Source organism: Anopheles gambiae, chromosome 3, assembly GCF_943734735.2.
Source record: "Anopheles gambiae chromosome 3, idAnoGambNW_F1_1, whole genome shotgun sequence".
NCBI classification, from domain to species: domain Eukaryota; kingdom Metazoa; phylum Arthropoda; class Insecta; order Diptera; family Culicidae; genus Anopheles; species Anopheles gambiae.
The window spans coordinates 28,079,930-28,105,808 of record NC_064602.1 but is presented as its reverse complement, the minus strand read 5'-3'; the positions used below and the strand labels follow the sequence as shown (position 1 = coordinate 28,105,808).

Below are 25,879 nucleotides of genomic sequence, written 5' to 3'. Positions count from 1 at the left end.
GCAAACAGCTGACAGGCTGAAATTTCAGCCTACGAACTTCCAACGGAAAGGGCCCCATTGATGGATTTGACAGCTTTGCTCGTGGCGTGATGTACCGCTTTACTGTTACGCAAAACCATCCACCAATGTGCTAACAAAAGCTCAAGAAAGTGGCAAACTTTATCTAATAAATATAAAGAATTAGGTTCCACACAACATTCTACCACAAAGATATGCTCAAACACTAAAACTGCTGTTTGGCAGAAATACTTCAATCATATTAAACTATCAATTTTTCTGCTTTAATCCAATTGCATACAATCGCCTTCACGTCATTCTTCCTCTTCTTGAACAACGTTTGCTCTAACACTTCTCCCACAAACTTACTTCTCCTTTCAGACTCGTTCAACCCAACAGTGCTGACGCTACAGACTCGGCGTGTGATGATGCGCAGCGTGAGCCGCGACAAGAGACGCTAGAAACAAGAAACAATCACCTTTTTCGGAACGGAACAAAAGGCACAAAAGCTTCCGACGGCAGCGGTAGCAGCAGCAGCAGCGATTAAAGAAAGCAAAGCGAATTTTCTACCCATTTTCACAATGGATCCACCGAACTGGATACGAGTGACTGCTTTGGGCCGTCCGAGAGCATTGCCACGTTGCGGCTAGTCGGCCGTCCCCATCCCACCGACCTACCGCTGTGTGCTACTGTGTCTTTCTCCCGGTTTCACCTACGCATCGCTCTTTCTTTCTTTCCTCGTCTGGCCTGTCCCTATCTTTCCGCTGGCCTCACACACCAACATTAAGTGAGAAAAGAAAGGCCCTCCAAGGAGAAAAAAAAACAAAGATAACACATCCGTGTGGTGGGAGGGAAACAAATTCAACGCGGGCGATACAAAACCCTTCACCATTTGCAACACTGTGTGAAGCACGCGACGACAGCAAACACTCCAGCTCCCACTAAAGGCCTAGGGCCGCAGACAGACGATCGCCCATCCCGACGGTCAACGCAACAGCAACTGGACCAAATGTGTAGCAGCGGCGGCAACAGCAGAAGAAGCAGCAGCAGCAGCAGTAGTAGTAGCAGCAACAACATCCGCACAAACACCATCCTGGATCGGCGACGACGGCTAGCGCAGCTGACAAAATGGTGCACCCTGTTCATCATTTTAGAGTCTACGAGCGTTGGAAGCGGTAAGTGACGTTATTGTTTCGGATTGTTTTGTTTTTGTTATTATCCTGCGTGTTCCACTGAAAGCTTCCATTGTATGCTGAACGGTTCATTACGCTTTCCGCTTTCGGGAATCGGTTAGGGCAATGTTACGTAAAATTCATTTTCAAGTCCATCGTTCCTCGCAAAGTAGTAGGGCGTAGTTGTCGCACCAGAGTGGAGTCGGACAACGAGTCTAACCTTCCGCTCGGTTTGATCCAATAAGTGCAATCGAGCAGAGGGAGGGAGCTGTGGGTAATCAGTGTTTTGGCCCCACAAATACCAACATCATTTTCCTCCGAAAGCTTAGGTTTTGTGCGTCTCGGAGTTAGCGTTGGGCTTTAAATTGGGAGGGAACGTCATGAGAGGGATGTACTGTGGAAGCCGAAAAAAAAGTGTAACGCAAGCAAAATGGTCTACGAGTGTGGCTGACAGTGAGTGTATTTGTGACAGAACGTACCCAGGTTCCAGGAGAGCTATGAGATGTATGTAATGTAAAAACAATCCTGAATGACGATGGATTTCTTTTTCTATTTTCCAACCATTTTATTCCCACCAACCATTTTTTTCTTCAAATTGATACCCAGCAAATCTGAGCCTTGCTTGCTGTACTCTCGTAGATACCGACCTGTCAAAATGGCATCAATGACAGTAGCTGCCGAATGACCCTCTCAGCTCGAATCGAAATCTCCCAAATTCTCCGTAATGCGTATTTCATCAAAGATCCAACCAGTGACAGCTTTTTAAAACGTCGCAATGATTAAAAATGTGATTCCGAGAATGGAAGTTGCGCTGCTGCTTTTTTAGGTGTACTGGTACGGTGCGATATTCCAACCTACTGAGCACACAGATAAGGAGACGCACAGTGGCTGGTCTGCCATGAGCTGTGAGACTATTCTTTCGCTGAACTGCCTCGCAAAAGCTTGCAAACCGTACCAGAAAAAAAACCCTGCAAATGTTCCGATGATGCGAAAGCATCGATACTATATAAAAATGAAACTCAACTGCCCATGGAAGCGACGGTGAGACGGTGCGACGAATGCGAGGACACTTCTGGCCGCGTTTCAGAACGCCCGGCCAATCAGCACCAGTTGCAGCCCGCGTCGAGTGAGAAGGGCTGAAGAGCTGAAGGGGTGAAAAATCAAGCCTCAACGTCGAGTTAGTACTTGGTGAAATTGAATTTTCCATCTCATCGATTATCGAGAAAGTGTGCTGTCGAGGACCGAGAGTGAAAGCGAACAGAGAGAGAGAGAGGGAGAGAGAGAGATAAAGAGAGATAGAGAGAGAGAGAGAGAGAGAGAGAGAGAGAGAGAGAGAGAGAGAGAGTAAGGAAGATCGGACCGGATACCAGATACACTGTTTCACTGTCTGTTTACATCGCCGTTCGGGAAAGTGTTGCAAACTGTTACACTGTCAGGAGGGGGGAAAAGGCTCAGATAAAACAATAAAAAACTAGCACCATCCTTAAATCCAACCCAACCGAACGGATCGAACGAAAAGTTCGATCGCACTGTTTTATTGTCTCCTTTTCTTTTGACAACTCTTCCCACCCCAGTCCTGTCGAAGCTTACTGGTTCTATTGGATGATTGGATGGGTTTCGATGGAAAATTTTCGCTCCAAACCTGATTGAGCGTGTCCCAGCATCAGCAGAAACGGCTGGAGTTAGCTTTTGTTGGCAAAGTTTCATCGATTGATCAATGGTGCAGGAGAGTGAAGCTAACTGGTGTGTGTATGTTTCTTTATCTACCTTCATGAATCGATTCCAGCAATTGTGTAAGATTGTAAGGGTAGCTGGTTGATTCACTGTGGCAATTTTTATTACGCATACGCTTACATTTCGTTATTAAATGTTGCTATCACATTAATTGGGAAAGGTAAAGTATGTTTTCCAAAAAAAAAAAGAAGCTTTTTTCAATATCATATGAGGACCTGTTTCTATGGTAGAATCTGGTCACTTAGTAGAGGCTGTAAAACAAACAATTTTCAACATAGAAAAATGATTTTGGCATCAAACGAAAGATCACTAAAATATCTTTCATTGAACACACATTTCATTGAAAAATATATTTAAAAAAAAACTTTATGTGCAGATAAATGGAACGGCTTATCCTTCGATGCCTTTTATTTCATTCCGCACAACCGATATATCTTATCTTGCTTTTTTTTTTCTCTAGTTGTATGCAATTTGTAAAGCCATTTTAGTAGTTTTAATGGTTGTTTTTCAATTTCGGTTTAATTTACTGTACTGTACTTTAATCATTTACCTTTTACCAAAATTCAGTACAGTTATAATACTGTAGCTGACTGTACTATCATTAAAACTTCGCGACTGTAAAGATAGCGCCGGTCTCGTGGTACAGTCGTCAACTCGTACGACTTGCCTGTCATGGGTTCAAGCCCCAAATGGACCGTGTCCCCATACGTAGAACTGACTATCCTGCTATGGAGGGAAATCAATTAGTCACTGAAAGCCAAGCCCACTAGTATTAGAGAGCAGGCCTTGACCGACCACTGTTGTTGTGCCAAAGAAGAAGAAGAAGAAGAAGAAGAAGACGAAGAAGAAGAAGAAGAAGAAGAAGAAGAAGTAGAAGAAGAAGTAGAAGAAGAAGAAGAAGAAGAAGAAGAAGAAGAAGAAGAAGAAGAAGAAGAAGAAGAAGAAGAAAAAGGAAAGAGAAGTCAATTCTTTACCCACTTTTACCCTTGATAGTAGACGAAATTTATTTATTATAGCAATTTTTTTTAGTTTTTTATTTGTTGTTATTTGTTATTTGTTGTAACATTCTTTATTTATTTCTGTATCATTTTATTTTACTACGTATTTATTATTTATAATTATTTATTATTAACTAGTTAAGGCCCGGTAAAATCTACCGGATGTCCTCAAATTTCGAATTATTTTTAAACTCTACACGTTCAGTGGCAACAACCATAACTCAAACACCTATTTGTTCTTATTTGTTCTTACAAATGTGTTAACCTTATAACTTCCTGGACAGTTCTTACTGTACATTGCAGAACCGTAAAATATCGATGAGGCTACTTTTGAGCCATACTGATGTAAATCTTAAATCTTAAATAACCTTTGAAAACCAAGTCACGCAATTTTGTAATTATTTTTACCGGTGTTAAAAATTAAGGCTATTTGTTACGCACGTAAAGTACCAATGAATCTTATTTACTAACACTTGTAAGTAATAACAATGATAATCATGATTGGCGTGTTTTATGGCCATTTTGATAAAATAGAAGGTTCAGTAGCTGCATTCCTACTTATTTTCAATGGAACTGATACGTTCCATGCCTCTGTACACAAATGTATAATTTTTGATTATTATTTTTTAGTTATCGGCGTGATTTTTTGGAAAGAATTGCTAAGTAGTAACCTCTACAACGTGTTAATTGAATAACGTATTGATGTGCAGTGGATTAAAAAATTAGGGTGCCGCTAACACATATACAACATGTTTAGATCCAATCCCAATTAAATTTCAAAAAGGTCATTTCCAAAACGCCGTCAAAATTTTATTTTACTATCCTGAAACTGGTTTTGAAGTATTGAATGGGATTGGTATTTGTGTATGAGACAATTGTTATTGTTGTGCAAAACATCAAATTTCAACAGTGAACATATTCCCTCACATTGCTATTTCGACGGTGTAGTTCTAATATTCCAATCTATACTGTTATAGAAAAGAATGGTTCAACACTGTTATAGCCTTTCCAGATCAATTAACTAAATTCACGTTTACTGGCAAACTACTTTAATTACTCTTGAAGCCCCACATCTTTCAGATTTTGCTTTTAATTTGACGTGTCCTTAATTATAACGTGGTTGTTCTTAATCAGCACCATAGCACGGTGATAGCATCACATGGTAGATATCGCCATCATTCTTGATAGATACAGTCAGAATCTTTTCAGCCCTCTTGGGCACGCTACAGTAAGCATAGTTTCATTGTGGATCATTCTGCAGTTGATGCTGATCCGGCTAAATGCAGTGCGCACGGTTGTCTCACCTAACGCGCAGTATGTTGCAGCCATGTTGCGCAATGAACCATCTCTTCCTTTAGTGCTTTGTTCCAGAAGGACATCCTGAAATAAGGAGTTCTTCCCACCCGCGAGCAAATCGTTACAAATTCAATTTTAATTTTCAAGCCATCAATACTCCCGCCGCTTCCTCGCTCAAAATTTCAGCAAGGTTTTTTAGCATATGGGCGTTTAGGGTCTCTCGCTTACATCTGCTTCTTATTGTCATGCGTTTTCCTTGTGCCGACTCAGACTGTAATGCGGAGTAGCAGATTTGAGGGTGTAGTAGATTTGGGGCGGTCCCGTGGTACGTGGTCGTCAACTCGAACGACTCAATAACATGCCCGTCATGGGTTCAAGCCCAGAATGGACAGACCGCCCGCAGCAAGGATTGAATATCCGGCCACGTGGTAATGAATTAAGTCTCGAAAGCCTGTAAAGGCCGGCATGTCCGCGTAGGACGTTACGACAAATAGAAGAAGATTTGAGGGAGTGTACATGTTCGACGTACCGGGTATAGCAACCCGTTTTACAGGATATTATATACCACACTTTTCTGCTGATGACGACGATGTATGTAGTATTTGAGGTGCTTAAGCACCAATAATGAGTATGGTTGGCTTTATGAATGATTGAATTAATTGGAATATCAACCATTTCACAATTAAGCTATTTTGCATAGTTTTCAAATATGTTTTTTAAATATAGCCTTGATTATCTTGATTTATAATGGGAAGGGGTATGAGATGGGCCATCATCAGGTGGCTAATTTGCATCTTTAATTATTTAAGAAATGTTCATTATATCCAATACCACGTGATTTCAAATCGATTTATCCAAACAAAAAATCTAAGTAACCATTACCCGCAACATCCGCGGGCTAGCAATAGTGCTTGGAGCAAGTCCTTTCGCAGCAACGCGCGTTGCTAAGAGAGCTCTGCTCTCACCGCTTTCTTTCTCTCTTGCTGAATGTTAACTCTCACGTCATTGCGGCGATTTTCGATTTTATATATAGTGAGATTCATGTTCTATTTATTTTTTATTTTATTTTAACAGGCCATTTCAATATATTTGTATTTTTACTAATCCACAAATCATTCTTTAGAAATGTTTGAGATTATTTTATCATTGGTTATAAAGGCCAATTGTTTGTGCCTGCGCCTGCCAATAATTTGTCATTACTTCAATTTGCCGAGATATTTTTCTTCACAATACATTTTTTTTTATTTTTATTGGATACAATAGATCATGCTTTGATAATATGATATTTTCAACCAAGTTAAAATAAATAAATTTCGGTTGTTATTTATTTTCATAAAATAGAATTCTAAGGTTGATAATTATTCAGCACAAGCACGTACATGTAAAATATGTTACAAAATTTTATAGTGTGCTTCAATACCTTCAAAAAACTATGAAAAGAAAATCATACAGCACCACTGGGAATCCTATTCATATAAAACTAGAAGACAAAATTCTATATTAACAGGTTTTTAGATATTATATCATAAAAATCTTAAGAGAAGGTCTGAAAAGTTTGAAACGATGCTTTAAAACGTTTTTGAAAGCAATACAATTCATTTAAAATAGATACATGCCAAACAAATGGATCTTCGACGTATCTTAGTTTGTATAAAATTTTCAAATAGTGTTTTCTAAATAACTTCTAACTTCTAACTAATAATAGCCTTAGCTTTCTAACTTATACCTTGACTAATATGGTAAACACAGTAAGATGAATGAAAAATTAGATGAAAATTAACAGTAAGATGAATGAATTTCAAAAAACCTGTTCATTTATGCCCGATTATTTAGGTGTAAACTTTGATAATAAATGAAGGCAATTACATTCGAATGAACTTTCATTTTGTACTCTTTACCAAAACCAAAACCAAAAAAAAAATTCTTGCTGCGAACAAAAAGTCATTCAAAGCCTTAGAACGAGCCATCTATGTATGTTCCTCTAGCTACCATTAGTCTTACTTGAAGCCACATTAAAATTTGCACTGCCCGAGTAAAGCAACCCCAGGCCAAAACGCAAAACGCCCCATTTCACACCTATACCCCCTATACCCTCACTTCACCCTTCCCTATTCGCCTTCACCTGCCCGACAGCAGTTTGGCGAAAAGTTTTGCGTGAAAATTACTTGCCTAATTGAAAAATTTAGCACATTCTCTCCCCCTTCCGAAACCGGGCAGACAAATAACTACTTAACAAAATTACGCCACCAGACCATCGACCCGTTCCCGGCAGAAGGTGTGGAGCTAGGAGCTAGAAACAACGCTTCATATACACTCCACACTGAGAGAGAGAGAGAGAGAGAGAGAGAGAGAGAGAGAGAGAGAGAAACACAGGCACACCTTACACCATACACTGTAATAGCTTGACGCTCGATGATCGATGAGGAAATTGTTGCTCTTCAGGCGAGTCACGAGTTCCACCGAGGCCCCTTTGCGTGCAACAATTACACGCGCGCAAGTGAGGCGCAGCTTGCACAAGATTTATTTCAATTAACGCAACTTTTCCGAGGGCGCCGGAGCCGGGGATGAGCAATAGCACTAATTGAAATGAAAATATACAATCATGGACCAGGGGTTGTGAAGCCTGCACACAACACGGCGCCCATCGCGGTGTGATTAATGGTGCCGCTGCTTCCCTGGTATATGGCCGCTTTTCAAAATTGATAGCCCTTTGATAGCAAGACGCTTGGGAGACGCTCGTTTCAATTGCAAAGTAAATGGCTTTAAATTGCTACTGCAAACGTGCTTTCTTCCGGGACGAAATCTTCCGGCAATTGCATCACTAATAAAGCCATTTCTATTTTCTCTTTGTGTTGCAGGTTTGATCACACCACCCAGTAGCAGCACCACGCCCGCCAGCACTGTAACAACCACCACTAGTAGCAGCAGCAGCAGTACAACTACCACCACCACCATCATCAACACTAGTGGCAGCAGCACTGGCAGCAGTTGGCTCGAAAGTACGAGTCCCTCCAGTGCCGGCGGCGGTCCGTACACTTCGCCCTCAGCCACCGCGCTTCCTGCGTTCGAGGCGCTGCCCCGGTTCGAAGCCCTCGTGCAGGACAGCCCCAACAGCTCCCGGGGCAAAACGCTCCCGCTGGTGGGTTCGGGTGCGCTCAAGGTAACGCCATCCCAGCCGGCGCTCGAGGGAAGCAAGCGTGGCCCGACTGGCAGTAGTAATAGTAACCGAGACGGCAGCAGCAGCAGCACCACCACCAGCGGCTATGACTCGCCCGCTTCCCGAAGGACACCACCGCTGTCGAAGGTGGTGGCGGCCACGGGTACCACCATCGCACCGGTTGGAATGGCCGCTGCAGGCAGCAGTAGTTTTAGCAAAATCTCTAGCGCCAATCTAATACTCGCCGAGAGCGGCGGTGCCGAGTCGGCCAAGATTGGACCGGGCCAGAAGGTGCCGGTGGGATTTTCGGGCAGCAGCAGCACCGCCAAGACTGCAGCGGCCGGAAAGTCGGCCGGTAGTAGACCACTGGCCGCGTCGGAGCAGGAGCCGAGCGGTAATCGGCTCGAGGGTGGCGAACTGACCACCACACCCGAGGGTAACTTCAGCAAGATGTACTTTGAAACCGATAACCACACGACGATCGCGTCCCAGGTCGGCTCGATAGCGGTGCTGCCGTGCGCGGTGCGCAACATCGGCGAAGGCGTGGTAAGTGTGTGTGTGTGTGTGTGCGTTGGATTTCCCTTACCCTTTTGGCCCACGGCAAAAAGTGCTGGAGGTGGTGCTGGACGGACTTTACGTTTACGCCCTTTTCCCTCTCGCACTGCGCAGGTGTCGTGGATAAGGCGGAAAGATTATCACCTGCTAACGATCGGCTTCACCACCTACAGCAGTGACGAGCGGTTCAACATCATCCACTCGGAGGATACCGAGGTAAGTGATACCATGTGCGCGCGCGACAGTGAACGACCAGGCGCCTCCATTGCTTTGAGATCTTTGAGCTTTTTGCTGCTGAGCGCAGCATTTCATTTAAAAAAAAAAACCCTGCTTGCTGCTAGAAGCACCCGCAAAAACGGTATTACAAAACGTGCTCTTATGCCCCTCTTCTCCCTTGGGTGACGGTGTTTCTTTGATCGAGCTAAGCACCCTTTGCTTTGCTGCCCGGTTGCGCTCTCAACGATCCGAGTGGACGATTCCATTAGGAAATGAACAGAATTTTTGAGCATGTGCAAAAGAAAACACACACTCACACACCAACGCTGGGCTTGTTGGAACGATGCGAGAAATCCCACTTCATCATCAAAGTGACTCCAGGGTGATACACCCCGTGTGTCAAGCGGTGTATGATGAATCTTACCACTGGCTGTGACATCTTACAGCTTACACAAGGTATCGAGGTGATGGTAAAGCAGTTTTAGTGCCACGTTTACGGTTAGCCACGTTTACGATTCGGGCGTGATTTTACCCACCCTTCCCTTTCGAAAAATACCGCAGTGTTGAGGCTGCCGGAGATAGAGCCAGTGTTACGTGCCGAACTACCGGTGGGATTTTAAAGAGGCATCCTGCAGGAACGTGCCGGAACTGGATCTGATTGCAATGGATGATGGCATCGCTTCTCGGTCGAGCTTCTTGCTATGGGAGGTGCAGCATTCGGCTTAAGCGCTTAAGTGCAGGTGAATTAGGTACTCTGTCTGAAAGGGAAGTCAAGTTGTTGTCAAGCCGTTTTCAAATACTTTAGTATTGAAATTTACATATCATCACTATGATAGGTCTGGCAACAACTGCAACATGAATGTTTAATTTTTCATAATCATCTCGTTGTCCCTTAAAACGGCCCAAGTGAAAATGAAACATTGAGCATGTGACTGACATCTCACAAAACTACAACATTCAACAAAGTATTTCGCTGACACCCCTTTTTTGTATGGTAAAAATGAAGGATGTATTTGATAAAATTGTGCAATAATGTCACACACAAAACAAAACTACAAGCGTGCATGGGAATCACAAGTAAATGTATTTAATTTATCAATACACAATTGTGTATAGTCTAGATAGCTGGGGAATTGAATATCCTTTCTTTTGATGTACGATAATCCAAATTTTAATGCAAATTTATTGATCTATAGCAGAAAACCCAAAATTTCACGTTCATTTTCACTGGAGCTCTAGCGCGGGCTTTAATGCGCACAGCAAAGAGCCAATTAAACCATTCCTATCGCGGCATGTGCTTTAGGCGTAACAATTCAATGACTTTGCGCCTCTCTCCTCGTCAGTCATTGGTACGCAAAATGTTCCACATATACCGTCAGCATAACCGTGCGCACAACCGTCGCCAGCATAGTGCAGCATGAAGTGGGAATGAACCAGGCATGGGGGCCCCTTCCGACCGTGGTGCATCAAACGAAATTATTACACTTGGCCGATTTGGCGCACATTAAGTGCTCTTGGTGAGGAAACAGCACGCTGACGCTGTGTCACGTGGTCTGATTTTTCGTTTCAACAGCGTGTTTTCATCCCCTTCCCCCTCTCTCCGCGAACCAATGTATCCCTGGTGGTTGGTAAGTGACGGTTGAGCTTAAATTATTCATGGCTCGAGAGACAGATGAAAGATGCTTGAGACGTTTGTGCAGCCCGGAATCCCCGTTCGGTCCCGGTACTAGATGGGAAGTCATTTTTAACGCACGCAGAAAGTGTTCCCCAGTGCTCCACACACTACTCACTACGGTACTACTTACACACACACACATACACACGTACACACGTGCTGGTGGAAATTAAAGCAATTCATCTGAATCCATTTGTGCGCAGTTGTGTGCAGGGACGGAAGTGGTTTTAGTCTTACCGCTCACTCGAACATGAAGTGTGCTTGCAAAGCCCCGCACCAGGAATGCTGTTTTATGCTCCCTCTCTTTCTCTCTCTCTCACACACACACACACACACACCTTGCAGCACTGTTCACTGTTCACCATGCAAACCAGCTGTACGATCGTATCAATCAACCATCCATCCGTTTCCATCGCGAGTGCGCTGGGTGGAACTGCAATGGAACCTTTCAGCGCCCATTTGGCATTCGTTTTCGCTCTTAAAACACTCCCGCTTGCGATGCCGAACAGCACTTCGGAGCACTTTGCGGGACGCACGGCGTGCACGGTGCTTTCCCAGGAATCGTTGCGGTGTCTGTGGTTTTACTCACAAGTTCAATTTCATATGCCGCTTCGGAGGGAATACGATCTAGCCGGTAGCATCTGCGTTTTATCGTTGGCGAGCTCTAGAATTTTGGACAATATGCTTGATTTCTTCGTTTTGGGAAAACGATTATCTTAACATTTCGGTTAATCGGAAGGTCTTTTATATCTTTTGAACCATTTTGAAAAATACTGTCAAAAAAGGACAAAAGCAACAGCGCAAGAAGCATTTTAAGGTGATCAGTACAAACAAGCAAGCAATAAAGCGTTACATTTCCACATGATTGCATAACTTCAGGCGTTTTTTCAGGCAATTTTGCATACCTTAGGGAGTAAATCCTTATCTTTAACAAAACAAAAAGCGATTTTAACCACTTATGCTACGACCGTTGTCCACTGTGCGCCCGTCGCCGTGCTCAGTTGTAAATCCGTTCCGGGCCGTATACGGAACGCATCCTCAGTTGGGTTACATTATTCAACAAACCATCTCTAGTGCTCCTTGCAGGCTCCAGCAGCAGGTTGTGTGTGCAAATTCAATCATCATGCTCATGATCATCATCATCATTGTCGCTTCACGCACACACCATCGAGCAGCAGAAATGGCTAACAGTGTGCACGCTGCATTTTGCAAAACCCGGATGCATTTAGCTGCCCAAAACCGCAGCTGCATCGAGGCGGAAGCGCAAAGCCCATCATTCACCGTCAATCGGTTGTAATAAATTTCAACCTCGGTTCGTACTCGCCTGCCGGTGGGTGTGACCGTGGCATGGTACTTTCCCATCGTCTCCAGGCTCGTTCATTATGCCGTCCATTTGCAGCTAGCGAGTGAGTGTGTTCGGAACGTTCGGAAACGGTGAGCAATGGCTCGCATGCTTCAAGCACATGTAGCAGTGCAGCAGAAAACGATACGAGTTTGACGCGCGGTATGGTTGGTTCGGCTTTAGTTTAATCAACAATCCGGACTTGTATTGCGTTTGTGGTACGTTTGGCAGCAATAAGGCGTAAATAATTTAATCGCCACGTGAACCATCCTGCTATTGAGTTGCGTGGCCCTTTCTGTTTCCCCATTCAGATTTCAATTAAAATTCCCGACTCCCATTCTTCTTTCTAATTTTGCTGTTCAGCATTGATCGTTCCGCCGCGTGCCGACCGTGCATTAGAAACAATCCGACGAAGACATTCAAACACTTCTTCTAATTGAGAAGCGCGGCTGTGCTGTGTTTGCGCGAAGCCAGCCATTATTCACTCCTCGCTTAATTAACTGCTGGCTTCTTCTGAACCAAAGTTTCGGTAAGACATTCCAGCACGCACAAACAGTTTAAGCAGCCGACACACAGGCATCAAATGGATGGAGCTTTTGCGTGGATGCCATTAGCAAAACGTGATTGCCTTTTGCTTTCGATAAGTTTAACCATCCGAAACAAACAAACAAATCCAAACAAATCGAAGCCAGTGTTGCTTGAATGCTTTAAAAGACACGCTGCTACTATTGTTTTGGAGGGGGGGGGGGCAAAAGGGCGGAAGTCACGAAGTTACGAGCTGTTGCGTGAATGTAAATGTGTTCTCGTCACGTTTTAGAAGCGATAGAAAAATTTAGTGAAATCGGTACAGTGCGTGCTAGAAAAAATGCACTACTTACATTTGAAGATAAAAGTATGTTGGACGTCTTACAAAGTAAATAACAAAAAGGAAAAAGAATTCGCAACAACAACAAAAAATAAACATTTTTTGGGAAAAAGCCGCCCATCCACAAAAACTCATAAATAATGCAATACCTCTTACCACTCTGTCAACCACTGTACGGAAAGCCACTCGTACGTGCAAACGCACTGTACGTCTTTCCGGGAACATTATCCCCCTCCCTTCCCTACCCATCACCACGTACCGTCGCGTTCCTCGTTTAAGCGTCTAACCTCTCCCGGGAAATGTGTTGCTTCCGTAGCGCTTCCGCATTACCTGGCGTGGCAGCGGAATATGCTTGCTTTTGCGAAACATTGGTAGCTATTTGTTTTTGGCACGTCGCCGGTAATTACTGGGAAGAAACGGTCGCGTGACTCGAGGGGCGGGATATTGGTGCACGAGAAAAGCACGCTGCTGCCACGTTCGACAATATTCTGTTGAATTCCGTCGGGGAAATTCCATGGGCGGTCGGTTTTATCAATCTTTTAGCGCCGGCTGAGGTTGGCGTAGGCTGTGGTAGTGAATTTTGGAGGACCTTTTTTTCTTCTTTTCGCTGACCTTCCCCGTTTCAGTGTGGGTAAGTTGTTGGGGTAGGTTTTATAGGATGGTTTCAGCAGCACGCGTTCACCGGAAGCATTCAAAGAAGATGAATTCGTTATAAGGCTTTTTTTCTTCCATTCGATTTCGTTTGTACGCTCCTCCACCCCCTAAACACGCAAAACTTTGTGGGGACCAATTCTTTGGAGGGAACGGGCACGACCGGAGCAGGACCATTAGTTCCCTAAACGACCGGGACGGTACCCATTGCACCCCGGGAGACCCAATTGAGCTAATTTTCGTATTCGTCCACCGCTCGTCGTGTCTGCCCGCTTGCCATGGTGGTAGATAAAGTTTTGCTTTTATCGTCCTCTTCCTCCCAGGGCATCCCAACAGGGGGAAGCCTTTTGGGGGGAAGCGGATAATAGCACAATGGGAGAAACGAAGAAAACACGTTCCACGTTGAAGGCGTGGAGAGCAATAATGTCCCATTGGTCATCGTTTAAAGGTGCCCTCGCGGTAGGCGCGCTAAGTCGTGACCGGCATAGACTATTGCTGCGAGCACGATATCGATCCGCACCGACGAATAATGGCCGACGGGATTGATGGAACAATCGAGCGGCCGACAGAGAGTGCGCGTGGCTAGAACTCGGCTATGGCTTCAGGGATTGATGGTTATTGTCGTTTTTTTGTTGTTGTCGGCTAGCGAACCGTATGCTGAAACATCAAAACCGAAATATTGCCAGCAATGGATCTCAATATGCATGGTCAATACAATCACATCAATCGATTCTACGACCTTGCTGATGAATTGAGCTATAAACATTTGTGGCCGGTGGTGGCGAAGTTTATTATTTTAGAAGAGAAAATCAAAACATGACGGTGAATCTGGTTTTATTGCAGTCGCGAGCATTCGATTTTGCCAACGGAGCAACAACTCTTTTAAGCAAATGCAATGGCAAAAACATTGCTGTAAATTGATTGCAAGCGTATGCATGATTCTTCAGCTAAAATGCGTTTTTTGTCAATGTCCAAATCTGTATAAGATATTTTATGTTGAAAGATTTTGTATTTTACACCGAAACAGTTCAAACAAATTTAAAAAAATACAAACAATGAATATATGTATGAATAAAAGGTTCTGTAGCAAACGTACAGTCAGAAAATGAAATGAAAGCCTGCATTCAGGTGCTAAAGCAATTTAGGGGCAGCCTAACATTATGCAATCTGCATTACGTAGCATGCTTGTTATTGTTCTAGTGCAGCTTCTTAAGTATTTTAGCACAAAAATAAAATAAAAGGTTCGTTGAACCAATTACAAACTGGCAAAACAAAGCTTTTCAAACACTTGCTCATTTTCCAACTAGCGCCAATCAATGATTTCGTTGGGATAAATTCGATTTTCATCAAAATCTTAACCAAAACACCTTTCTACCTTCCCTTCTCTCAACCACCAGGAATGGCCACTGCAGATCAAATACGTCCAGCTGCGGGACGCCGGGCTGTACGAGTGTCAGGTTTCGACCCATCCGCCGACGTCAATCTTCGTCAAGCTGGACGTGGTTGGTAAGTAGCACCCAGCCGTCGGTGCCATCAGCACCACCAGCATTCCATTTATCACATTCGTTCCCTTTCTCCCTTTCCTGCTTCCGCTTCTCTCGTTCCGCAGAGGCAAAGGCAGAGATTTTTGGACCGTCGGAAAAGTATCTCAAACCGGGCTCGATGCTCCGGTTAACGTGTCGCGTCGTGCAAAGCAACGAGCCACCGCTGTACATATTCTGGTATCACAACAATCGCATGATTAACTACGATGCGCACCGGGGCGTGAACGTGTCAACGGAGGCGGGTAAGTAGGTTGCGGCCGTCCGCCTCACATTATCCTTTATCAACAGCGAATGCAAAAAGGTTGTGATTCTTAAACACACACAAACACGCTGACAAAACGATAAACTTACACCAGAGTAACCTCTTTATGTAAATTCAAATTTGAATACAGATATGTATGTGGGAGGGGTGAAGTTCAATCTGTGCAGCTGACTGAATAAATGTATGTATCCGTTTCAACGGTGCATAAAGCAATGCCAGCACTCAACCGTACGGCAACTTTACATTCGCATGCAGTCCTTCGTCTTCCTTCATGCTGCTCCTTAAGCATCTATCTTTTTAACACATTCTCTCTGCTCTTTGTGTCTGCTCTGCTTTTTTTTTGTTTTCGTCCCACAGACAATCGGTACTCGGAGCTTGTCATTTCACACACGAATACACTCAACTCGGGGAACTATTCGTGCGTTTCGAACAACGCTGTCGCTGCTTCTACGCTGGTGCATATTCTGAACGGTAAGTAAAGGTAAACCAGCACTGCATGCTGGTGCTTTAACGTAAACAACAAAAAAGCATGTTATGGACCAACAACTTTCAATGAACGAATGGAATGGGGCATGTTGGACAGTTTTGCTTGCGTCTGCTCCATTGAGATAGTTCGTTCAAATTTGTTTCTACAAAACATTACCTTTATAGATCGCTTCATCTTCTAAGATTTATAAAAAAGCAGTCAGAATTTTACTCCTGAACAATTCAATTCCCTCACAATAATGACAGTAAATTTTATAAATTATTAAACATTGTTTAAAAATCTTTCCGAGTCAGCACTTGCGAAGCCATTACTGTTCATACAGTGTGTAGCGCCTAAATGTATACTATGTGGTTGGTAGGCACCTCGCAGTACCAAATTGCTATATTGCATACCTTCAGGAGTGGTTATGAAACATTTTCTTAGCAACCTTATGGAACAGAATCACAGCATGTCGTTCGTGACTAGCTTGATAATCTGATAAAAGAGTGTTAAATTTATTCCTCGAATATTCCCATCAATCATAAATTTTACTTTTAATTTTTCATCATCTAATCAAATTTTTGCCACGACTGGTCGTATTGATTTTTTTTAAACCATTGCATAATGCTATGACGTACAACGCTCATCGGGAACCTTTTGTTCCCCGGTTGCTGGTGTCAACCTGTCCCATACAATGAGTTTGTCAGTGCATTCTGATAAAATGTGTGTTCCTAGGACATTTTCTCCCTCCCCTGTTAAACCTCGCCGCCAGCAGCAAAACTCTCATGGTATGCCTTTTTCTTTCTTTCTCTCTTTTCCACTGTCATATCACGCACACACACACACACAAACAAATCGGGAACAGGTGAAAACCCGGCCGCCATGCAGCACGGTGACCATGGGAATGCGGTCCTGGTGGCGTCACACATTCATCTGCCGCTGGCAGTTGTAACATATCAGGTCATCAATTTCGTCTTAAATATGCATTGAGTTCACTGCACAAGGAGGCCAGCGATGCCAACGACTAACGCGCCGTTGTACGTAGAACGGCGGATGGGACGGAAGCTGCAAAACAAAAACAAAAACAAAACCAACACACACAGACAAACAGAAACAGGTATGCTGTAGCATAGTGGGATACAAGCGATAGTCAGACGAAACGTTGAACCTCGAGCAGAGAAATCTGCTTCCTGTTCCTGTTCACCTGGCAAGCTCGAGAATCCGGGAGGACAAACTAATGACAAAAAACAAAAACAAAACAAAAAAAAACTAGACGAATACAAATCGAGCCATGTTCAATGTGCACATTAAAACAGCTCCCCCCACTCACCGAACCCTGGTGGCTAAGGGGTTGCAGTTTTGTGTAAAGTAATTACGATCGACGTTTAGCTCACGGTCGAGTGAGCACAGCGTTACGGAGCGGAAACTCCGTACATCCGCTGAGTGATTAATTAAGAACAGCCCAGCATGGAACCACGCATTGTACATATAGGTAAACGAAATGGCATAAATCAAATTTAACGTAGCGTTTGATGTAACTTTGTATGGTATTTGTAAAAGCTAGTAAATAAAATAAAATAAAAACTACATCGGGGCTAAAACTGGCAGGCGTACCCGATTGCCCGATTCGTTTCCAACATCATTCCACATTCCACAAACGAAACAGAGATAAATTTCGTTTTGTCAGTAACGCAAACTTGAATTAAGTTGCTGGATGTTCTGTTTGTGTCATTTAATTTCACTTCTAAAGCTCTTCATTTAACATTTAAAATTAGTTTACCGAGGGTAAGCCAACATGGATGGAATATTTAATAGAAAATCACTCTTTCAAGTCAAGCAGAGCGGGACGGTACGCATTTAAAACACTAATTAGAGAGAGAGAGAATGAGAACAAAAACAAAACACTCCTTTTCCATGCCGATGGAACAATGCAAATAAAGTACGAAACTCGTAACTAAAACGGTTAAGGGTGAGCTGGAACAGCGTAATAGGTAGGGAACAAGAACGATGATTAAAAAAAAACAAAAAACCCCAACTGTAAAACCCATTTGCCCGTCTTTGATGAGCGTTGTTTGTGAAGAATAAACGTTGAAAATGATAAACAAAAACTCTGTTAGCTAAGTGTAGAGTCGGTGCTGGTTGAACAAAGCAAAAAAAAAATGAAAAAAAAAACCCACAAGAAAACTAACATTCAAAAGCAAACCAACAGAACTACTGAAAGCATTCTTTCTAAAGTAAAACTACACTTTACAGACACACACACAAACACAAAGAACTACAACAAAACGCGTCGCCGAAGTGCAGAAGGTTGATTCACTTGACGGTAGGAAGATTGTATATAAAAAGAAAGGAAAAAGTTGAAGTAAAAAACGATGCCCAGCAAATAAGACAACACAACCGACAAAGAGAGAAAAAAAACGAGCATGTCCAAATACAAATAACAGTTAATGATGCCACGAAGAGAAAGGAAAACTCTCCCTACCGTGGTAATAAGGTAATACCGTGGAAATTCTCCAAACTGAAACCAACAACAACAAAAAAGACACATGGAATCAGTGAAAAGTAACGAAGCGGTGAGAACAAAGAACAAAAAATAACGCAAGAACAACCCTAACCCTGTGAGCGATGGAGGAAGAAAAAAGGGACAAAACCACCTTGCGCCAACCAAGCGCCACGGTTTGGCAAGCAGGCAAACTGTTTTCCCTCTTTTGCGGGTGCAAATCGAAGCATCCGTGTACCACTGTGAGATAAAAGCGGTTTAATAAAGGTAAATATATTTGGATTAAGTCTGTGTGTTGCTTTTCTCTTGTGTTTACACCCACCCAAGCGTGATTGAAACGTCCGAAAGAATGATGATTGTTTATGGCTGTATACTTGCAGAATGATTTACTATGTTGTTCCTTCAATTTCTTTTGCCTTAAAGTATGCAATTCACTTCACATAGCGCCTAAATTTATGCTTTTTGTGTTATCAAATACCTTTGAAAAGCACTTCTTGTTTTGCACTGAAACCATTCCAGCTTAACAGATTGCGGTTTGTTATTGTTTAGAATAACATTAAAATCATGACAACAAAGATACGCATAGCTGCTTCAAATGAATATCAATTTGTTTTATTTCTGTTTCATATTTTTGTACAAATTGGCATTCGTTTGACAAGCGTCAAGCGTACAAAGGAACAGAACGATGAACCAGTGTCAGTGGCCAATGTTAACAATGTGATTCGACTTCCCTAAAATGAAATTTGCCATTCTGCTTACCATACTACTTCTTTCGATCGTCCTCCAAAACAGTTCTGCTTGGAAAGCAAACGAACCATGGGGATAAATGCTGAATAAAAACAAACCTAACAATATCCCAAACATCTAAAACATTACATTTGCTGCCGATTCCACACACCTGTAATCCATACCCTCCCGAAGCTCCCAGAAGCTCTTTCAAATCGGCCTCATTCTCAGCGTACTTTGGAACATATTCTTTTTCCACAGCAAACTCACTTACACCTGCCCCCCAGCCAGTGGTTTGAAAGACTCCAGCACCAGTACCTCTCGCAGTGTAAGCCAATGGAGAACACATTTTCACATTTCCTTTCCATCCCCATGTGAAGCTCGTTCCTCGACACCTCGACAAGCTCTCCTTCCTTCTCACCAAATGTCTGCTGTTAGCAATTTCCACACATTTCTTGTTTCGTTTTTTTTCCCACCCGACTGCCAAAGGCCACACTCCAATTCCAATGCATAATAATCGGGACGATTTGAAGAAGGAAACGTGAACAGCACAGAACAACAACAACACGAAGCAGACGATACGATATGGACGTACTTTAGAGCCACTGTGATAATGTAATAATCCGGCGAATGGCATTACGGTGAATTTATCGATTATGAGGTTTTTCCGATCGAAAACGGTAAGTGTGTCTCGGCGTAAGCACTGCGCTTGCTGGCGGGGGAAGCTGCTTTCGCAAGCAATTTTGCTGCCTTGAAATTGATCGCAAAACGTTAAAAAAAAAAAATAAAGCGCGCAGATGATACGCAGAAAGGTAAAGTGCACATTTGCATAAAAATCGATACTCAATGTTAACAATGTAACGGAACAAGAGGAATCCTCCTTGTGTTGTGTTTCCTTACATTATGTGCATAAAACCCAAAATAGTGTCATTGGCTCTAAGTAAATTTGCAGCCTTTTAAATCTTTGATTTGAAAGAGAATTTAAATACAATGAATTCAATAGAATAACAAATTGTTCATTTTCAATTCTGTGTGATTTAATCAACAGCAAAGTAGAATGACAATGAAAAAGCGTAGCTGAACATATTAACTGCCCAACCAATCGTACAAAGCGCCTGAAAGTATGCAGGCATTCTTTTTAAACCGATCCTTGTCCCGTACTATACGTTGCATACTTTTAGGCGCCAAAATATTCGAAATCCTTTTTTTTCTTTTTTTAAATCACCTTCTTTTTTAACCTGCTTTAAACCAACGATCCTTTTTTACCGTTTTCTTCAGTGTGTAGTCATAAAATTATTACTTTATGCAAATATTTACGATGATACAGTGTAGTACACACCCCATTCCCTTTTACAGCATCAATATTGATCGGCAAATATCGTCAACATGGTGCACGGTTTACAGTTCATCAACGCTTCAACATACGGTGCAAATTGACTTTACACACATAGACCATCACCATTTACGCAGCAGACAGCCCAACGTGGGGAATCAACCGATCCGGCTTTTCAAATAATGTACTACCACGTTTCACCAGCCGCACCACCTGGTGTTCGGTGCCGTCATACACCGGGTGGGAGCTTTTTTTTTAAGTGTGCCTTTCTCTTTTTCACCCAGACATGATCCTATTTTTGGCACCCAATTTTGCGTTGGTACTGGTGCGGGTTTTGCGGAAATTCCGTCACCCTGCTTCAAATAACCGACTTTGACAGAAGGTGAAACGAATCTCACTTTTCTCACGCACTCTTTTCCAGCCAACTTTATCCTTTGCACACACACACACACATGTACCACTCGAACCAATACACCTGGGTGGTGGTGGTTGCCGTCGGTGGTGCTGCAGAAGGGACACCACAATGGCCACAACGTCAGTTGCTTACACCCGGTACACGCACGGTACCCGATTAGCATATAGATTCAAGTTGTGCCAATCAACTGTCAAAGAGAAAATGGTTAAGTTTGTTTTTCGTCCTACCTTCCAGCCTGCCCGTTTTTCAGCCATCACTGCCACTGAGAGAGAGTGAAAGAGAGAGAGAGAGAAAGAGGAAATAGATTTTACATTTTTCTCACCCTTAAGGTTTCAAGAGTCGTATTACCACAGTGCTCCAGTTGTGTTGTCCTTTTTAGCCCGTGTCCCCACTTCACTCCCGGTAGTAGAACGGTCCCCTGATAGCCACTTTGACGCTTGCCACTTTCAATTTCATTGTTATCCAAGCCTCGCTGATTTGAATCTCAGGCCACGTTGTCAGTCACCGCCGCACCATATGGCCCGATCGGTGCTTTCGGCCTACAAACTAATCGGCCTTGTGGCCACCACCCTTTTTGTAGTTGAGAAGGATGACAGATAGTGTGATGTCAGCCTTCGTCTGTTCATGTTCCGATTTCTTTCAGTAAGTCCAGCCATCACAAAAACAGCAAAAAACGGGGGAGATTGAGCAAATGGTCAGTTTCTGACCCTCTCGTAAACAGAAAGCGAAAAATACAAAACCGCCCAAAACCAGGGAAAACATTTGACCCACATCCTTAACCCCCAACAACACCCAATTCCAAACACTCCAGCGGATCGGTCAGGCGAGCAAGGCTACATACTTGATTTTATGCATGCATACTTTCTACAGTGAATGCTTTTAATCGACCAAACCCGTCCGCATGGTCACCCGAACGATTTAACCGATTCCAAAACGACTTCCAGCAAAGTTGTTCCAAAAGTGAGCTCAAGCGTAGCTTAATTATACGGCGACGCTTTATTAGTTGTCTTGCCAGTTTTTTATTGTCTTTTTATACCGTAACAATAACGTCACGGACACGAACGTCACGACAGGAAGTTTGCCAACTGGCCTGTGGGGTACCCGGATGACCACAAAATAAAGCACCGAGCAGTGTTTTAAGCCAGCCAGAGCCAGCTCAACCGGGCTAAGGCGTAAGCAAATCCGCCTTGGCAAGCGATCTGCTTCGATGAAGTTTCTTCCGCACCACCGTGCACGAGGAAGTCCACCTTCTTTGGCCCGAGTGTGGCAGCGCCAGTCGAGCTGGAAGTAAGCCCATTTCGGGATCATCAAAACAAACCTGGCACCTTGGTTGGCAGGAAGTTTTCCAAAGCGGGTGGTTTCCGGAGGCTCCCTGCCGTGCCTTTTTCGCTCTGTTTATTAGATAATCATTTAATCGACACTCCGGTTTACTACGGGCAAGCAGCCCGCACTGGGTTGCCAGCTTCCGGTGCCAAAGCATCGATTGAGTAGTGTTGAAGAAGATTATCTTTGGCACCCGAGCGGTACGCCGTTCCCGCTCCAGCGCTAGTTCTACCCCGCAAGGAGCAACTTGCCTAGCAGCGGCTGCGGCAGTAGCTTCCCGAAGGCGTAAGTGTTTATCCACCCGAGAGTGTTTTCAGGAGCTGTTTGTGTGTGTGTGTTTGTGTTGAATAAACTTTAAAGATAAACATGATCAAAACGGTGGACCTCTTGATTCGAAAATCGTTTAACACGAGGATGTTATTATTTTGCAAAGTCGGGCAGAAAGTTTGATGATTTGATGTTGATGTTTTTGAAGCTTAACGGGCCGAACTGAACGTTTTTGATGATAACACTTTGGCTAAAGACACTTTTGATTACCGTCTCGATTCTAGCGTGTTTCGATGTTGTGCATTTAAGCTACAGTAAGCTACAGAAGAGTTCAAGTGTCTACTGTTATTGTTTTATGTTTACCAATGATTCGTAGACACTTATAAGATCTTCATTAAGGGCTTTAAAGTTAACTTGGGATCGTTCCCCAGCTGTTGCTAGATTGTCCATTGTGTTGTTGGGTTTGTAAATTAAAACGTTAGAACGCCTAAAGGTATGTAAATATACATATTCGTTCTTGTTTTTCGTAAGCTATAGTTTTTTGATGCTGTATATAATTTTGAGGTTTTTGAGGCGATATTCATTATTTTTTAACCTTTATAGCCTGCCCTGTAGACAAAGTATTTCTGTAAAATAATGAAAAGTAGTTAGACGATTACGAAATACAAGAATTATACTTTGCCTACCTTCAGGCGCCTACCGTGAATAATTAAAGTCAGACGGAGTTGAATACGAATGTTTCAAGCTTTATTGCAATGCTTTTTATTTCTATAACAGCAGATTAAGCGTTTTTTTCGTTTCTACCAATATTTAATTTAATTTTTTCCTCTACATTTACATTGCCTACATATAAAATATGCTCTTTCAAGCAATACGGTAAAGCCGTCCCTCCTGAATTAAAAAAAACGATGCTCTTTTTCTAGAAACGATTTTAAAAAAATCATGCAACGAAATCCCCTCTGCTCGCCCAACTTTGTGCGTATAAATTTTAATGAACGCGAATAAATCAACCTTCAAAAGGTTCTGATTTCGCTGGTCCACTGCGTATAGTGTCCCATAAGCGTATGTGCCTTACGTACACGCCGCCATATACTACTTTTTGCATTAAACTCATACACTCCATTCCGTTTCCCGCCGGTAAACATTTTTCTATTAAGCCTCGTAGTCTCGCAGCCATCCGACACAGGCAATCCGTTTTTTTCCGGACGCTTGAAAAACGATTTCAAATTCCTGTTTTCCCACCAGGGTAACAACATCATTTGCAAACCGATTACTCCCGGGCAGATTTTCGCAGAGGGACAGAGTGAAGCAACAACCAAACATTAAAAAAAATATATAGCCAGACCACTGGAAACATTTGGCTTGGGAACCGCATTTGAAAATGATTTCATTATACCCCTGGTCCCATACTCCCCGGTGGCTAATTTGGCATGTATTTGTGTTGTTTTTTAATCATCACTGTGTTCACTCTCACACATACACACGAGCAGATCAACAAAACAAAAAAATCGGTTGCTGTTGCGGCACGAACGCTGTATCCTATTAGGCAAAGCTTGGCATGGGAAAAAGGCACCATTACCTATCATTTGTCCGTGTGCCTGTGTCCCGGAATGGTCCAAAACGGACTCTCGCGTGTACGATTTCCCTGTTGCGAAGGCTAGGTAGCAGAAACTAATTGCAGAATAAATGTCCTACGATGCAAACGGACGTCCGTCATTGGAAAGCAGTTGTGGAGTGTTTTGTTTTTTTTTTTTTTTGTTTTTTACTTCTTGTTTTCCCTTTCGTTTTGCTTTGTCCTTAATCGGAGCAAAGAGGAAACCGTTCGGTATAATGTACGTTAAATATCAGGTACATTACTCCCAGCCACCCAGTGCTTTCGTGACAGTGCTACCGGCTGGTACGTGCACCATTTAGGCTGGTTGGAATATTCATTGCCTAATTTGCGTCAAATAAAAACGTTTAGTGTCTGCTTTCATTTTTTGTTTCCATGAATTTCCACTGGCCTGACACGATTTATGTGCAGCAGACAAATTAAATTGAACGAAATGGATCTGTTACCCTCCCCTTAGTTGGACTAAATATATATCACAATTTTCTTTTTAAAATTAAAGTTGTATTACGTATTGATTCTTTGAATGATTTACAGCTGCTACAAGACGGGACGTGATTCAATCGACTTTGGTATGATTCTTGTATTTTATTTAATCTTCTCTTCAGCACACTGTAAAGCAAAAGTTCATTTAGTCATTGGCATCTGAAGACCGGACTGTATTTGTACGTCCCTACCACTCTGTGACGTCTCGTGTAACACATGGTTCTTGACCAAGCGGACATGCTCGTTATCGTGCAACACTAACCGCCCTTTAGAGACCTTTCTCTTTTGAAGCTTTCTAAAGAAAACATCCTTTGCCAGATCAAAGGATTCTATAGCATCTTCATCTCAATTAAAACCAATACCATCCAATGGGCAGGGAACCTATTCTATCTGATTGATTTCTTCCCATGACCATTGGCCTCTGGCTCTGGCCAAGGGTTGCTACATGTATAGCGTGTCATCTTACAGGAAGCTTCCTAATTCAATATGCATCGCCCGGAGTAATTTGCCAGTCAACAACAGTTAGTGATTTGAAAACGGAAACCATAAAACTACCCAGAGGTAACGAGGGCCAACGGCTAACACACATGACATCGGTGCCTACGATCGTACCATAAATAATATCCTTTGACCCGTAGCTGCATCCACATGGTACATTCTAATTCCCTCAATTATATTCCCTTCCAGCATCGCTTTCGAGCGCTCTGTGTCCGATGGAAAGGCTACATATTGTGCTAATATGAAAACCGTTCGTACTCGAACCCGTTGCATCCCGTGAAGCATGAAACGAATTTCATTTGCCATCGGATATGGAACTGCTCCGGATGAATCGTTCCTTTTTGCCAGCGCTAGCATTAGATAGTTTATACGGAAAAGGCTTGCCACCGTATCTAAACCGTACCAGTCCTCCTGGCAATAATTTACCATCCGTTCGATCACGCATCGGTTTGTCCCAGAAGCCTTCGGTAAAATGTAACTTTTGCTGTCATTTCATCCACAGCCTCAACAGCACCGTTCGGAGCGATATATTGTAGTAAGCTCCAGTTTGAACGTTTTTCGAGAATGCCAAAAATTCAATTGCCTAGCAGCCGTATGCAGCGGCAGCAGCCAAGCAACAAATTTAATCCGTATATTGCTATCAACCGATCCTCCATGGCCGGACGATGCCTCAGCACGATTGATTGTAGTCACAAATTAGCGTCCACTTCCATCATCCGGACCGGGCAGATCTTTCCCATCCAACCAGCCAGCGCTAAATATTTTCCACCAAACCTACAATCTTCACAGTCC

General features: G+C 43.1%; 1 protein-coding gene across 1 annotated transcript; it reads left to right on the top strand.

Annotated features, from left to right (window-relative positions):
* Nucleotides 1-842: 842 nt before the first annotated feature.
* On the top strand, nucleotides 843-18,716 carry LOC1280143 (uncharacterized protein DDB_G0271670). Its single transcript, XM_061657506.1, has 7 exons — nucleotides 843-1,172; nucleotides 8,056-8,900; nucleotides 9,024-9,125; nucleotides 15,056-15,164; nucleotides 15,268-15,444; nucleotides 15,822-15,935; nucleotides 16,796-18,716. The coding sequence occupies exons 1-7, from the start codon at nucleotides 1,007-1,009 to the stop codon at nucleotides 16,918-16,920; spliced, it is 1,638 nt and encodes a 545-aa protein (XP_061513490.1). The 5' UTR covers nucleotides 843-1,006; the 3' UTR covers nucleotides 16,921-18,716.
* Nucleotides 18,717-25,879: the final 7,163 nt, after the last annotated feature.